The following is a 17,292-nucleotide window of genomic DNA, read 5'->3' on the forward strand; positions in this document are numbered from 1 at the left end:
GCGGCATGTGGGATCTTCCCAGACCGGGGCACGAACCCGTGTCCCCTGCATCAGCAGGCGGACTCGCAACCACTGCGCCACCAGGGAAGCCCCCGCTAGTGATCTTTTTAAATCTGAAATTCTATCACATGTCACGGCTTAAAATCACTCAATGGGTATGGACACCAAGGGGGGAACGTCAGAAGGGGGGCAGGGGTGGTGGTGGTGGGATGAATTGGGAGACTGCAATTGACACATATACACTAATATGCATAAAATAGATAACTAATAAGAACCTGCTGTTTGAAAAAATAAAATTAAAAAAAAGATTATAAATTGAAAGAAAACAAAAGAGCTGAAGAAAAAAATAAAATAAAGTTACAGTCTTCAGACGTCAAAAGAAAAAAAAAATCACTCAATGGCTTTCTGTTGCATTCTGAATAAACTTTTTATGGTCTGCAAGGCTCTGGCTCCTCTGTACCTGCCTGGCTTTTCAACCTCACCTTATTCTACTTTCCACTTCCCTCAAAACACTCCAGCTACATGGGCCTTCTTAACATGTTCTTATGTGTGTTGAGAGACAATTCTCTAGGAGCCTTTCTTGATTCCACAAGTCTTGGAAGCAGAGGCACTGTCTGCCTTTGTTCTGGACTCTCTTTCCAAGGCTGTTTCTAAAGAGAGATCATGTTGCCCTTGGGGCACAGAATAGGCAGGCTGACTGCCCATTATAAGATTCAGGTGCCCTGAACTTGGGGTTCCCCTTACTGTAACAAAATACACTCTATATGCAGGTTTCATCTAACCCTCTTCTTGCTGCCCTGTGGGAACTGGGGCTTAGGGACCCAACAGAAAAGCTGATGCTCTGGCTTCTGCTACTGCCGTGAATAACAAACTGCCCTTTGTCTCGAGGAGTCTGTCTCTGCCAGCATCCGTGAAACCACAGAGGGCTAACTTGCTAGCTCTTAAGTGGAATAAACCCTTCAGAGCTCTTCGGCTATTCTCAGGTTAGAGACCCTAGACATACAGCTTCTTCTGTCTGAAATATTCTTCCCTCTACTTTTAGCTCAACTAATTCATGTATCTTTCAGGAATCAATTTATATGTCATATTCCCAGAGGTGCCTGGCCCTCCTACCCAACAACAAACTATATACCTACCCTCTTTATTCTTAGAATTTAATCACTGTTTATAACTACATGTTTGTGTTTTAACTGTTAATGTTTACCTCCCCCATTAGGAAGCACAGATGTTTTGTTTTTTTCACCGTCGTATATTCAAAGCCTAGCCCACTGTCTGACATATAACAATTATTTTACTGACTGAATAAATGCTCAGTAAGTCCCTCTCCCTTTTTTTCACGTGACTTTACAGAGGCTGATTTTTAAATGAGTCCATTTTTATAACTAAAAGATAATTATAAACCTGAGCTATCACCTTACTAATTTTAAATGAGGTCTAAATTCAATGTAAAAGCTTAGGAATTCCAGGTTTTCCTGCATTCAAAAAGTTCCCTCAGGGAAGATTCTCAAAGAGGAGTCTCATGAGATTTCTGTTGCATCCACAGCATCTCGTTACCGGACATTAGCAGCCAAGCAAAAGTAATATAATTTAATCCTGTTGGGTTTTTCTGTTTCTCCTAAACTGCTGAGGCATAATGAACAGAAGTAATACTGGACAGAATTATATGTTTACCTTCCTCAGAACCAGAAAAAAATAAAGGATGCTGCATGTATTGCCCTTACTTAAAAGCCATTTATGTCATACATAATATAATGATCCAGAGAATTTTGTTAAAAATGACAGATTCTTCTTTACTATTCACCATCTATAGAAACACAACAATTACTTAGGAGGAAAGGGTGGGTATTTTTTAAAGAAAACTTTGACCTTATTTTTTCTAGTTGTTTTTAAAACTAGTCACATCCCACAAACATTCTGAATAGTGCAACAACAATCCTTGTTTAAGCTACCCTAAGAATATTGTACTGGACTCACACATCAGACTTTATCCTCAGGATATGAAAGGAATGACTGTCATTAATTGACTGAAATGACTATAATCTCAGAACTCCATAAATAATTTTCACTTTTAAAACCAGTTAAACAGTTATTACCATTAAATTTTATCTTATTTCACTGAATAAACACAAATGGATTCAATCAGCTATAAACTCCACGAGGACAAAGACGCTGTGGGTTTCATCTGCTGCTGTTGTCTTGTACATTATTGGAGCTCTACAAAAAGGTATGGAATGACACTTACCATTAAGAATATCTTCAAATCCAATCGTCTCATCATTACCCCTCAAAATATCCAATGAAAGGTTTGAGCTTGGAAGAAATGGAAGACGCTGAACCTTCAGGAAAAGTATAAAAAGGCAAAATTAGAAAAAACCAAGGGGAAAAAATATACATGACCAAATTTCATTCTTCATTCTTTATTTGTAAAATTCACAAAACTAAGTAAGATATCAATTTAACCAATGTGGGTTAATCAATTTAACATCCAAGGTCACATTTGAGACCCAAACCAAAATTTTAAAAATTCCTCAACACTTTACACAAAATATATACACTGAAACTGAGAGCTTCTCACTGACACATAATAATCCCATCAGGCTTGCTCATGTTCGAGGGCTTCGCTTCTGTCCAGGAAACCAAAGCACACACCATGTGATGAAATGCAAAATCCTAGAGCCCAACACCACTCTTTGTTCCCAATAAACGTGGGATGATCAAATTCCTGAAGAAATTCCATCTCAGCGAGAGCAGTATTCTATTTAGTAAACCAATTATTCATTTTTTATGTTGTTCTGTATTGCTCACACAAATGTTTAAGTTATGACCCTTTAAAACAGTACCGATAGGGACTTCCCTGGTGGCACAGTGGTTAAGAATCTGCCTGCCAATGCAGGGGACACGGGTTTGATCCCTGGTCTGGGAAGATCCCACATGCCGCGGAGCAACTAAGCCCATGTGCCACAACTACTGAGCCTGCGCTCTAGAGCCCACGAACTACAACTACTGAGCCTGCGTGCCACAACTGCTGAAGGCAGCATGCCTAGAGCCCATGTTCCGCAACAAGAGAAGCCACCGCAATGAGAAGCCCATGCATCGCAACGAAGAATAGCCCCCACTCACCACAACTAGAGAAAGCCCATGCAGCAACGAAGACCAACGCAGCAAAAAATAAACTAATAATTAATTAAAAAAAAAAAAAACAGTAGTGGTAACTAGAAATGAAGATCAAAGTCACCTGTGGGCCTTTAAAAACCACAATGCCATTGTGAACTAGTGTTATATACTTTTTTCAATTATTAAATACATATACTGCAGACTAGTATCTAAGTACAGTGGAGAAAGCATGGGCTGTACAGTCAGAGAGATCTGGATTCAAATTCTGCTTTTATTACTTACTTAGGCTTTGCCTAAGTTACCTGACTTGTCTCACCCTGTTTCCATCTGTGAACTAGGATAATAGCACCTTCCTCTCAAACCTGTAGCATGGTGCAGTGTAAAGTATACATATATAGTCACTGGCACATAGTTTGTACCCAACAAACTTTAATGTAGCCAAACCAAATTTTCAGTTTTTCTGTTCTTTGTTAGTTGTCCAGCAATCACTGGAATCAATGTAGTGTGATGTGACAGAATCCAGAGCACAGATGGGGGGACAGTTCTTACACACTTGGAAGGACATTTCCGAAGATCTTCTTCCTAAGCAACAGGTATACTCAGCAATATACAACCTGCCTATTAGATACCTCCACCTGGATATTCCTAGAGGCATCTCAGATTCAGTGTAACCCCCCAAAGGAGAAAAACATGAAAAATGAACACAGGTAAGTTTTCAGACAGTGAGCCTATAATTTAAAGGAGTTTTCCATTTCAAAGCTTCTTTTCTCTATGAAGTAGAAATCAAGGTCATATCCTAAAAGGGGGAAAGTAGGATAGGTTGTAGGGCAGAAGAGAAGGTAAGGTTTGTACAGCTGTTATTAAAATAGAAGGCTCCTTCCAATTGATATCAACACACAGGTGGGATGCATACAAATTGACATTCATAAACCCACCTGCTGCACTGCCTTGAATTCCATTTGTAGTTTTAATGGAGCAAATAGACCCTGGATGTTTCTCAGTGTGGAAAAGTTCATTTTATCTTGGTTGAGCTGGAACTACAAAGACAACAATGTAATTTTAAATGTTACTCAACATTCTGCTTTCAAAACAGTTAGCACTGATACGCATGTGACACAATACTTTGAAGAAAGATTTCAATATCCGTAACTGAAATAAAAACGAAGTATTTTTACTAATTTCTTAAACAAATTTTAGAATATGTATGTCTATATTTTACCTGGCATGCAGGTGTCCTTCACTGGTGTAAAATTACCACCTAAAATTTAGATTTACAGAACTAATACATTAAGGGAATGTTTTTCACACTGCAAAAGTGTATTTACAAAGCATAATCATATTTCAATGCTTTTGATTAGAATTACTGCAAAACTGGTAGAGCAAAGAAAAGGTGTAAATAACCTCAGATCCAGAAAGTTTTATACAGGGACAACAATTAGTAAGAAATTTCTAAGTATGAAAGCATCTACTTCAAAGGATTTCATAAAAGAAATAATCAGACCCATTATACGGTCCTGTTAATTAAACTACAACCCTTAAACTCCACCTTTCTGAGTAATTGAGTCTGGGGGAAAAAAGAAACCCAATTTGTGTTGGGTACTAACAAGCAATTTTACTCTGGAATCATACTCTTACTAAGCACTGATACTACTTCTAAAAAACGAGTCAGGGCTTCCCTGGCGGCGCAGTGGTCGGGAGTCCGCCTGCCGATGCAGGGGACGCGGGTTCGTGCCCCAGTCCGGGAGGATCCCACATGCCGCAGAGCGGCTGGGCCCGTGAGCCATGGCCGCTGAGCCTGCGCGTCCGGAGCCTGTGCTCCGCAACGGGAGAGGCCACAACAGTGAGACGCCAGGGTAGCACAAAAAAAAAAAAAAAAAGAGTCAGGTTTACCCCATCTAAATATGTATAATTTATCTTTGAACCCAAATGCAGAACTTCACATTGACCTCTTTGTTTTTCTTGAAGTTCTGGCCTAGTCTTTTGGTCTATTGGGTCATCTATGATGTAGTTCACTTATTCATCAAAACGAGCTATCCGTGTTAGCTTTTTCTTCCATAAACCTGATTTATATGTTTTCTATGGCTAATCTGAAATCTCTGAAAAACAACCTTCTCATCTTCTGAGCATGAAACCAGAATGCAGCTAAAGCAGCCAGGGGCCCCTTTATTTTCTCGTCTAATTTGAACTTCAATTTCATCATCAAATTATTTGTTCTACTCTTTCTTAAGGGAAAATCTTTCCCCTTGCTGAAGAGGGAGGAAACAAAACAAAACAAACTGAATAGGTCAGCTTCCTGTTAACTGGGTAACAATGCACCATCATTCCCAAGTAGTAAGACACCTCCTTGCTCTTGCTCTGAATGTGTTATTTAAAAACCCTTTAGGTTGTCTTTAGGACATCTGTACAAGCTATACCCTCTGGGGAATAACCTTTCCCCACCTATTTATCTGGTTAATACTGTTCTAAAACTGTTCAAATGCCCTCTTCTAGAAAGCTTTCCACAGATGCTTGCTCCATCCCTGGTCCTCTACAACACTTTATGAAGCCCCTATCCACTGCTTATCCTCCCATTAAAATTTCAGCCCCTTAAGGATGGGGACTATGTCATATTCACCTGTGCACCTACTGTGCCCAGCAGTAACCTGGAGATGCAGGGCTTGAAAAAGAGGTCAAGGCTAGAGATATAGGCTAGGGAAGACCAACAGCAAAAATGGCAGGGGAAAAACGTAAAAGAAAATGGATCATCAAAGGAGAACATATGAAAGGAATGGAAAGGTGGACTAACCTCTAGAAATGTCTATAAAAAAGACAAAGAAGAATGTGTAGAAAGGGAGCTTTAGTGAAGCAATACAATGATAACTCAAAGATTAGGATATCGAAAACAAGGCCTCAAGTTTTTCATGGTTAAATGCTCAACACCAGAAGTGTCTTAATCAAGTATTATTAAAAATATTTTTCTACTAAAGGATAAAAATAAAAACACAGGTAACATACTTACATTTTTTTCTGATAATTCAAGAGGATGACTGGGCAAAAGTTCATTTTTCACATAAGAAAAACTGAAAATAAACATTTAAGATGGAAGATTATATATTACTGAATACCTAGAGCTCAAAATCACATCTATCACTGTTGTAGTATAAATAAATGGCACAAGGGAGTTTTGGGGGGATGAGTAAACTGTTCTGTATCCTAAGTGTGGTGGTGATGGTTCTGGGAATTAACACATGTTTTAAAATTCATAGAACTATACACCAAAAGGAAGACAAGAAGTCAAATTTACTGAATATTGTTTTAAATGGATCTATTATAGATACTGGTGGTCAAGACTTCAATTCACTGGGGAGAACCACCCCCAAAAATGGTGCTCAATGATGCCCTGTATCTAGAAGAAATTTAATAAAAAGTATGTTTAATACTATGACTCTGCTGACATGATTCTTGTATTATATAAAATATCTAAGCCTCTTTTGTTCAGATCTAATGCATATTCAATAGTTAATATATTTTTGGTAAACACATGTTGAACGATCTGTTTGACATTTACCAAACACCTACCATGTATAAAGTACCATATTAGGTGATATACAGCTAGAACCAGGCCGCGGGTCTTTATCACCCTAGATATATAAAGATGACTATGTTATTGTCCAAACCAGGATCTGAGAGCTGAAGGAAACCTTAGAAATCCTGCAACAATCGTTTACTGAATACTATCTTTGTACAGAACATTATCTGCAAAGTGGAATTTGATAATGGCTCTGCTCATGGCAATCTTCCCAGTCTAACTGGGAAGGAAGAGAAGCATTTCATGTGAAAACAAAAAACACAGAAACGAATCACCCGGATTGGTTACTGGCTAGCTTATAAATCTGATTATACTATACTACTGCCAATTCCAAAGGCAATATAGTGCATCTTTTACTACGGAATGAAAAGACAATAGTGAGGTATTATGTCTGCTCCCAGAGACCAATATTAGAATGATATTCTAAGACAGTAAGAGTAAACACCTTAATATTAGATACAAAATTCAAAAATTCAAAACACAGTACATACAAAGCGGGGAGGAAAGCATTATCCTTATTTGATTAAGCAGAAAAACAATCTGCCAAGGAAAAGGACCAGTACTAGAAATTCAGACGTAAACACATAGAAAAATATAGAAAATCGAGGGAAGGGGCATAACTGTACTGAAACTAGAAAAGAAAAATAAGAGCATCTAAGGTTTACCCAGTGCTTACTAATGCCATGTACTGGTCTAAGTACTTTCCATGTGTTAGCTCATTCAAAATAACATATATGCTATTACTAGCCTTATTTCACAGGTGTGGACACTGAGACGTAGAACAATTAAGTAACCTGCCCACAGGCATACATCTAGTAAATGGCGGAGCCAGGACCAAAACCCAGAGTCCACGCTCTTTACTGCTATGTTCTAGTGTCTCCCAAAGAACAGTCAATTACTCCAATAGTTAATAAGATAAAGAGACAAATGGCTCTCCAAGTTATCAGCAGCACAAAGAAGAATCCTACCAAATCATGCTACTGGGTAACATCTCCTAGGAAGATGCCCTTTCCTGGGAACCTACTACTCTGATAAGATGCTTCTTCCACTATAGAACACATCCAATCCTACCCTCCCCCTCCTCTCCTAAAGTGTATCACTTGCTACCTCCTAAATTAAATATACATTTATGGCCTATCAAAATATTTAAAGAATACTGTGAGAAATAATTCACATTTTACCATAACAAAGTCAAAGTCCCAATTCCCCCATATACCCTTTTCGAAGAAGATCATGACTTTCGAAAGGTCCACTTGCTGAAAGTTCAGTAACTGGAATACTGTCCTTTAGCTGAGATCCAAGTCCTCTGGCATTCTACAACAGAAAGGAAAAACACTATTAAATATAAACAGTTCAAAAAAACACTGAACATCTATGTAAACAACACTGTTTAAGGACTGGAAAGAAAGGATAAGGTCTTTGCCCTCAAAGGGCCCAGTCTAGACAAGTACCACGAGCCTCAGCATTATGGTAGAGGAATATACATGGTTCAGTGAATAAAATCGAATTTGGGGTAGGAAGGATTCCTGAGTTGATCTCTGAGTGCTGCCAGATTGAAAGGCATTCAATACCCAGATTGAAAGAACATGGGTAAAAGTATAAAAATATAAATGAGCAAGCTACAAGCCGTTTGAGATGACCAGCTAACTACATGTCTGCGTAGAGCAGTAAAGGCTGGCCAAAAGAAAAAATGAAAAGGCTTCAATATGCAAAGAAACTTGTTTTATTCTGAAATAGACAGCCTCTGAAGGGTTATGGCATGATCAGATTTACTTTTATTGGAAAGATCCCCCCTTAGGTTAGAATGATCAGCACAGAATGAAAAATGTTGAGGGCAGAATCCTGGGGAATACCATTCCTTATGGACAAGGAAGAACAAGGAAAATGGGATTAAGAACAGAGAGAACAGCTAGAAGAGAGTAGTCACAGGAGCTAAGAAAGAAAGGGAATTTCAAAAAGTATTTGGTTCCCATAAGAGGGTACCACCTATGAAAAATAAATGTACCTAATCAGGATGGTATAAATAAAAAAAAATAAAAACAAAGACTCACGGTATATTTGTTACTAGTGTATGGTCACCCTACTCATTTATACTATAATTTAATCACCAAATATTTATTAAATATCTACTATGTGGCAGGTTCTCTACTAGATACTGAAGATACATATCTGTCTTCCAGGGCTTAATATAACGAAGATAGAGTAAACATGCAATTAAAATGTAATACATATTACCATAGCTAAAACACAAGATGCTGAGTTTAAGTTACTTGTTGCTGAAATACATCATCCCTGCAATTCTGCAGAAAACCGTAAAACAGCTGCAGGTAGTTTGGAGTGTTATATTCTTCTAGGAGAAACTATTCTGAGAAACCAGCTTCTTAAATTGATGTTTTACTTTATTTGTATATTTTACTAGGTCAGGTACTGCACAGTGTCCCGGGTTTCCTCAATCTACCACCCCAGTCCAGGCTCTCACACCTGGATAATGTTGACAGCACTGCCTCTAGCCTGTTCTATTTTCCAATTCTGCACAGCAAGATTTGCCTGATAAGCAATTTTCCTCACCAAAGCTGTTAAAAAAACAAAACAAAAACCTTTCACTGGTTTGTCAATGTCTTGCCTGAATAATGTCCAAGGTCCGAAGCCTGGAACTCAAGAAGCTGTACAACAGGTTTCAACTCTCCCACACAGAAGTCACAGTTAATTAGGAAAAGAAGCTGAAATGTAGTGTGGAGGCCACTAACCTGACGAAGGCACAGAACCTCTCTGGCCCTGTTTACTCATCCTTCCAGCTGCCTGAACTCTTTCCAGGACCAGAGTGGTATGATTGTACCTTTCCAAAAACACCTTCTGTTGCTTTCCTACATAAAGGTTCTCCTCCTCCCAGACTGCTTTACTGTAGAGTAACGGAAGAAAAGTTTCTTCTACACACAAAGAAAAGGGGGATTCTGATCTCTGGGATCTACTGTTATCACTTTCCCAATTCCCTCCTGTAAAACATGAGAATCAGTACATGATATTTCTAGTAAAGTAGCAGAGGAAAACAAATCTATGAAAAGTTAATTAACACTAGTTACTTGAGGATGTTTATTAAACCTCTTTACTATGTTCAGCAGTATTTACCAACAGAAACTTTCTAGATTTGGATGGCCCAGCAACAGTACTGGTGGTATCAGAGTCGCGAGCAATGACGATTCAAGAATCTCTCCCAAACATCAAACTTTTAAGTTAAAAAGAGAAAAGGGACGAGGCAGGAGGAGACCCAATAACAATACTGACAAACGGGGAGTAGCAACTATCCAATTTTCCCCCCTCCAACACCTGCCATACTACGAGCTCCCAAAAATGTTTGTGGGGTAAAGCTGAGTGATGGAAAACGGACCCACAGCTGTGGGTTTGTTATCAAGGCAGTTCCGAGGATCAGGGGTGGGTGAGGATGTCGGGCACTCGGCTCCCAAAGGTCCTCCCCTCGGGGGAGGGGTAGTCGGCCGCACCGCACCCCAGACCGTTGCACTTTTGGGGGTGTCCTTTCCGGCTCGGCGCCAACTACGGGAAGGGACCGGGGTCGGGGCCGACTGGGGGACTTGGGGATGGGAGAGAGGAGGCGGTGGGAAAGGATGAAGCCGAGGCGCCGCTCGCGGGACCAGCGCCGGAGACCTGCCCAGGCGGCGGCCACGAACCCCCGGACCCCGTGACTCGACAAATCATGGCGCCCGAGGCCGGCCTCCTCCTCCCGCCGCCGCCGCCACCGGGGAACGGGCTGGGGAGCGGCGGCCTGCTCCTGCGCCCACGGACCCGAGCCCGCAGGCCACTCGGGTCGCCCAGGGTCTCACTCACCATCTTCAACTCGCTCTGCGAACAGCTTCTCAGCCCGTTACCGTCAGCCGACCCGCGGCTCACTTCCGTTTCCGGGGTTGCCCCCACCCACATCCGCCGGAACTGCGTCCGTCCGGGCGAGGAAGGAAGGAGGGTGCGGGGCACCTGGAGGGAGCCGCACGGGGATGGAGCTCCCACGCCTGAAGTCCCGAGGGATCGGGGACCGAGGGCGCAGTAAGGGGGTGTGGGCTGGAGGAGGGCGGGGGAGGGGAGACGCGGTTGTTCACTCTGTTCGTTATCAGCCCCGACCGCTTGTGCGGCGTTGGGAGATGGGCAGTGTACTTTGCTGGATGCATCGCCCTGTTCATCCAAAATCTCTTTGAGGTCGAGATTACGTTTTTCATAAGGGCAAACGAGGCCCAGGTGGAATGAGTGATTCGCGTGCAGTCATCCAGCTAGTGAGGCAAACGTGGAAGCCAAAGCTTTTGCCGGTTTGCTTTTATTTTTTTTAATTACTTATCGAAGGCCAGCTATGTTCAGGACCCCGGGCTGAGACTAAGAATACAGAAATGAACAGGCTCGTGTGGTTCCTGGGCTCCAGCAGTAGAGGAACTCTTGGGGTGGGCAGGGTGACAACTAAGTAAGTATGATATCAGTGACCTTTGAGGGCTTTTACTATGTAGTAACACAATTCCAAGTGCTGTACGTGAACTATCTCCTTTAACTCTTTGAATAATCTTATGAAGTGAGTTCTACACTTACCTCACTTTTACAGGCGCTGAAAGCAAGACATAAAAGAGTTTAAATAGATATGACCAAGGACACATAATCTTTTATAGTTACAGTCATACACTATACTCTGTTGCCTTCCAAATGTGATGTGGTAAAACGAACTCACGCGTTGTCACCATGTAATGGAGCTAATTTAAGGAATCCTTGGGCTGGCAGTCAAGGTATAAGAGTGAATTAGAGAGGAGAGAATATGAAAGACATTGCTGGTAGATTTGCTTGTGCAAAAGCTCAAGTGGGAAAGAAGGCCTGTGTGGCTAAATTTCAGTGAGTAAGGTAGAGAGGAGTGTGAGATGAGGCTTAGGAGATGGAGGCGGATTTATCGTGGAGGCCCTTGTGTGCCAGATTAAGGATGAGGCTTTATCTTTAAAAAGACATTGAGGGATTTTAAGGAGGGAGGTCATAAGGTTGTATGTGTTATGCAACGCATGACAGTAGATACTGTCATGGATTCCACAACCTTGAACTTCTGCGATAATCCACGTTTTGAGTATTGTGCACTCCTGCTGTCCTTATGTGTTTCCTTCTCGCTCTTCAGAATATCCATGTTTACCTTGAGATTTGAGATCGAGTGTTTCATTTGCATCCTTTTCCTTTCACTCAGTTCCACCTAAGGAGAAATTTTAAAACTGCATCTCTATTTATTTCTTTAATTTAATTTTTATTTTATGTTGAGGTGTAGTTGATTTACAGTGTTGTGTTAGTATCAGGTGTACAACAAAGTGGTTCAGTTATACAGACACATATATCCATTCTAAAACTGCATCTTTTTAAAAAAGTTTTTTTTAATGTTTGTTGATTGCTCACAGTTCAGTCATTAATTTTTTTTTTTTTTTTTTTTTTGGTACGCGGGCCTCTCACTGTTGTGGCCTCTCCCGTTGCGGAGCACAGGCTCTGGACGCGCAGGCTCAGCGGCCATGGCTCACGGGCCCAGCCGCTCCGCGGCATGTGGGATCTTCCCGGACCGGGGCACGAACCCGTGTCCCCTGCATCGGCAGGCGGACTCTCAACCACTGTGCCACCAGGGAAGCCCAGTCATTAAATATTTGTTGAGCATTGGCTTGATACTAGATTCTGGAGCTAAAGAGAAGAAAAAGCCATTTCCCTGTACTTGAGATGCTTTTGTTTTCCTGGGGCAATAGACGCATAAACAGGTATTTAAAATGCGCTGTGGTCAATGCTTAATAGAGAAAGGAGCTGAATCAGGTTGGGAACAGGGAAAGACGGCACTTGAAGAAGAGGAAACGTGGAAAGGTGAGGATTTGAAGAAGGGCATGTTTGAAGACTGTTTCCATGTGGCTGGAGTTCTGGGTGAGTAGGTGGACCAAGATGATATGAGACTGGAGGGATTGGTCAGAGCTGACGTGAAGGGCCCTTGGATGGTGTGCTGAGGTTTGGGGCTTTTTCTTACGGGGAACAGGGGATGATGGAGGCCTTGTCATAAACACTTGACATTAAAAAAAAAATTATTGTGGTGGCAGCATGAGGGATATATGCAATCAGGAGAAACTAGACACCAGAATACCACCTAGAGCATTGCAGTAGTTCAAGGCAGAGACGATAAAGGTATAAATGAAGGTGGCACATCATCTTGGAAAGACTTTGAGAAGCAGCGAAAAGGAGGGATGACCCTGAGAAACATAGACTGCAAGGGGCAGCCAGAGGGAGGGGAGCCTGCCACGGAGACAAAACAGAAATGGTCAGAGAGGCAGAAGGAAAAGCAAACTGCTGTCTTAGAATCCACAGGGGAAGAAAGTGCTGAGGGGTTGAAAGCAGTTCCAAAGAGAGGTTAGAAAGTGGTTTTAAAATAGTTTAAAAAAATCATGAAGTCTTAAAAATGGGCCTTTGGTGACCAATGTGAAGGCAAGCAAGGAGAAAGATCACCTCGTTTTGAGCAGCTCACACATCGTTATAGCATCAGTTAATACAAGACAGTGTTGAGTATGCTAAAGTAATGTGAAGAATTAGATTAGATTTGATTCTAGAATGGTTTGATATCATTGCTTAAGCTTTGTGTATGTTATATAGTTTGGAGGATACAATAATAATAGTTAACACCTGTTATGTGTCAGGCCCTGTTCTTAGTTCTTTACGTATGTCATTTCAGTTAATCCTCAATTACTGTATGATGTAGGTCCTACTATACCCACATTTTAAATAATAAGCCTTGTGTGCCTTGTATGAGAACAAGTACCCCATTTTGCTTTACTTTTTGTTGTCTTTCTTGACTTTACTCTTAGGCCTCTCTGGCAGAAATACTTGTGGAAAGTGTGTTGTTGAATGTAGAAAAAACTCCCATCTAGACTGCAGGCCGGTGATGAAACATGGTTGAGAAGCACACGAATGAGTACAGCCAAACGAGAGCTGAGCTGGTTATTAGGAGATGCAAAAGCGTGCCGAGTTGAAAAATCCCCATGACTTTGGTTGAACCCTCTTCCCTCCAAAAGAAGAGAAAGGGTGGAGCAGAGCAGGTGCTGCACTTCGAGAAGAGGTGGTTGAGTGATAATGTTAAGAATCAGCAGTGACTGTCCGCAGCAAGAGGTCGCGTCGACATTTTCTTGGCCCGTGAGTCAGCGAAAGTGGGAGAAGGAGCAGATACCACTGGACAAGCGTTTGAGGAAAGTGGCATCATTTTTGAGAAAGCTAGGTTTTAGCCAGGGCTGAGACGTGCAAAGATCTTGTAGCAAAGTAAAAAGTACCGGGAAGTTTGGTTGCATATTCCAAGGGACACAGTGGCAGGGGTTTGTGAAGGGAAGACGAGTGAGTTCAGGGGGTTCGGGGCCCGAGCAGGTAACAGTAGCAGAGGAGTACATGGGGCAGAGAAGTTAATTCTCTCCTTTTTGCCCTCATGCAACCTATATGCCCTTTACCATAACCTCTAGCACTCAGTTGTGTTCATCTGTGGACACATCTATCTGTTTCTCTCCCACAAGCTCCTACAGGCAGGGGCGATGTCTTACACATTATCGTATCTGTACCTTGCACATAGAAAGCACTCAATAAATGTTTATTAAATGAAAAGTGGGGGAAAAATGGATACTTGGGCCTAATAGGTGAGACTGACTAATATGGTTGGGAAATAGGCTGGAGGTAGATATGGGCGATCCAAGATAACTTATTTGGAGAAGTTTCCAGAAGCACCTTCCTGGGCCTGGAGCCCAACCTGAAAGCTCAGGACTGTAAGCCAAGGCCCTAAATTCTTGTCTGGTTACAGTTATGTCAGGAGAGAGAGAGAGAGAGAGAGAGAGAGAGTGTGTGTGTGTGTGTGTGTGTGTGTGTGTGTGTGATGTGCCCAGCCTTCCTCTCCCCCGCCAGCTACCAATTCTGGCCAGGCCCACTTGGCCTCTCTCCCTCCCAGCCTCTGTGGGCACTTCTCAGCCAGATGGATTCTGTAGAGCTTTGAAATCAGAATGGGGGGATTTGGAGAGGGGCTGGCAGCAAGGGCTGGTGGTGATGGTTTTCCCTCGGCATTCAGGGTAGAAGAATGAGGACCCCATTGTCTGAGAGACATGGGAGGGAAAGTAATTCAATTGGTGTGGAAAGTTTGTAAGACATATTCTCTTCAAGGTACCTAAAACTTAGAATGTTGTATTAAGTGTAAATTTCAGAAATTGCTCCCCTACAAGGTTTGGCAAGGGAGTACAAATCTCAACTAGTAAGAAAGTTACTGTGTTTCAGAGGACCTGAAAAGAATCTACAAATTATAGAGTACATCCAGATCCTCTTTAAACTATCTGAATTCTTACAGTGTTGGGAAAGGTTCAATGTGCTTAATTTAAGATAAATCCTATTTACACATTTTTCTTTGCAAGTCCCTTTATAAGTGTTAAGAGATGGAGGAATACGTTACATCGAGTTTATTTGACAGACGCTTCTCTTTAACCCTAAGAGATGTTTCATATTTCTTCTGAAGTACTTTGCTGACTATGATTTCAGTTGGAGCTGCTTTTAAAAGAGTGTCCTCTGATTATGAAAAGCTGGGTTTTGGTAGTACTTACTAAAGTTGACTCTTTTGAATCCAGGAGTTTTGTTTTACATCTGCATTGCATCAGACACAGCTGAGGTTAGCGTTCCATTTTTCCATGCTTTCATAGCCCTGTTTCAGGTCTGTGTTTTTAGGAAGCGGTTTGTATTTTCAGCATAGAGGGTCTTTATTCATTTGCCTGTGGAGCATGCATCTTGTAGATTATATGCAATGAATTTTAAATTTTAGACCTGTTTCTTTTACCCTTCATTTGCCAGCCCACATGTAGGAGCATAAAATCATTTTAATATTAACTAAAAATTTAATTCAGAAGGCGTATCTGCCAGAAACATTGTACAGTGCCTTACAAAGCCTAGTATATTATAGCCATATGCTTGATGTTTTCTACTTGGACGCTGTTTTCGAATACTAGTGTCAGTGTTCCCCTCCACTGGCATGAATAATTGAGAGGGGAAGTTTTTGTATTTTTGAAAATTCAAAAATTTATTCCTTGAAGACAAAGACTTGAGAGAAAATTTGCCTATATTCAAAGCACACTAGAAGGTTATCTCAGAAGCAATTTACATTAATCTTATTTGGAATCAGAAAGCTGAAAAAGACAGCCTAAGTCACTCTGTTTGTATGATTGGTTTATTTCACTGTTTTGCTTTCTAGAAGCAATGCATGCTCACTGCAAAAAATTAGAAAACAACAAAAGGCAAAAAGAAGGGAATGGAGAGCAGAGATAACCACTGTGAATGCACCAGATCTGAGACATTCTTTTATATGACAGAATATATCTATTTATCATTTTGAAGAAAATTGAGTGACTCCATTTTCTAAGTGAGCTGGGAAGTTTTCTCTTGGCTTTTTTCATGACCATGTTATTACTTAGTAAAATATGTCATTCTGAAGCCTTAGAAAACACCCTTCCTTTACTTCTTCAAGGGTGGTGAATTACACGTAGGCTGTTTACTCAACATTTTTCATTCTGTCAGCATGGTTGGATGCCAAATGGCTGTTCTAATTTTTGAAGGTTTGTTTTTTTGGTACTTGGCCAGGGAAATCATAACTCTTAAAATGCTCCATAGCCCTAACCATACAATTGGATTTATGGATAGATATTATGTTCCATGTTTTGTTGTTTTCTCACTGTTTTAGTGTCTGGGACTGATGCCAAAGGCTATTCAGCCTCACTCCATTTATTAAATTAGAGCGTACAACTAAGTTTACACGATGGAGTTTAGATGGGGAAAAAAAGACCTTGTTTATCATTCTACTTAGGTATCTTTACATCAGCAAGAAAGGAAAGTATTCCTTCTAAAATATCTCAGTGAAATCTCCTGAGAAATAGGGTATCATAGTTAACGGAAGTAATTACCCGACGCCTGAGCCACAAGAACTCCTTGCTTTATTCCAAAACATCTTCCCTACTGCGCCAAGGATGTTTTGTCCCCTAAAATTCAAATCTGTGGCTTCCCTCCTTAAAGCCCTTCACTTGCTCCTGGTTCCTGCCCTTCAGGATTAATTCCAGACTCTGTCCAATGGCAAACAGGCCTTCAGTGATCTGACTGCCAACCTTATTCTTAAATCCTTTACGCTAGTCATATTAAATTACTCGCAATTCTCTGAAAATGTCACTGCTTTCATGCCCCTGCACTTTTATTCCTGTTTTCCCCTCTTTCTGGAATGCTCTGTTGCACTGTCTCTGCTCAGCATCACTTCCTCTGTGACATCTTGCCTGACGTGCTCTGCCCCAGCGCCCTCCCCCTTCCTGGGAGAGGGGACCCTTTGTGCCCCATCACATATACATACTTGTTTCACTGCATCTGTAACACATTGTTGCACTTGTTTGCACATGTGCCTCTCCTTGTCTTTTTCAAAGCTTTTTAGTCTGCAAACCCCATTCACCATCTTTTGGGAGCTGATATATCCTTTTGAAGTTTTCCTCTTTCTTTAGGAACATTGTAATAGCCTTTCAGCTTGCCTGCCCCCCTCCACGCTCACCTACTCCCTGATTTCACTCTCCATGCCATCT

General features: G+C 41.3%; 1 protein-coding gene across 1 annotated transcript in view; it reads right to left on the reverse strand.

Moving 5' to 3' along the window:
- The window catches only part of POMP (proteasome maturation protein), a 12,931-nt gene extending 2,316 nt beyond the window's left edge, over positions 1-10,615 (reverse strand). The window contains exons 1-5 of the mRNA XM_029210404.1: positions 10,523-10,615; positions 7,899-7,996; positions 6,113-6,173; positions 4,050-4,151; positions 2,243-2,336 (exon numbers count right to left, since the gene is read on the reverse strand). Coding sequence (XP_029066237.1) covers positions 2,243-2,336; positions 4,050-4,151; positions 6,113-6,173; positions 7,899-7,996; positions 10,523-10,615 — 448 coding nt within the window. The remainder of the gene's footprint in view (positions 1-2,242; positions 2,337-4,049; positions 4,152-6,112; positions 6,174-7,898; positions 7,997-10,522) is intronic.
- Positions 10,616-17,292: the final 6,677 nt, after the last annotated feature.

This window comes from Monodon monoceros, unplaced genomic scaffold (genome assembly GCF_005190385.1).
Source record: "Monodon monoceros isolate NGI ecotype Baffin Bay Population unplaced genomic scaffold, NGI_Narwhal_1 Super_Scaffold_8, whole genome shotgun sequence".
Lineage (NCBI taxonomy): Eukaryota > Metazoa > Chordata > Mammalia > Artiodactyla > Monodontidae > Monodon > Monodon monoceros.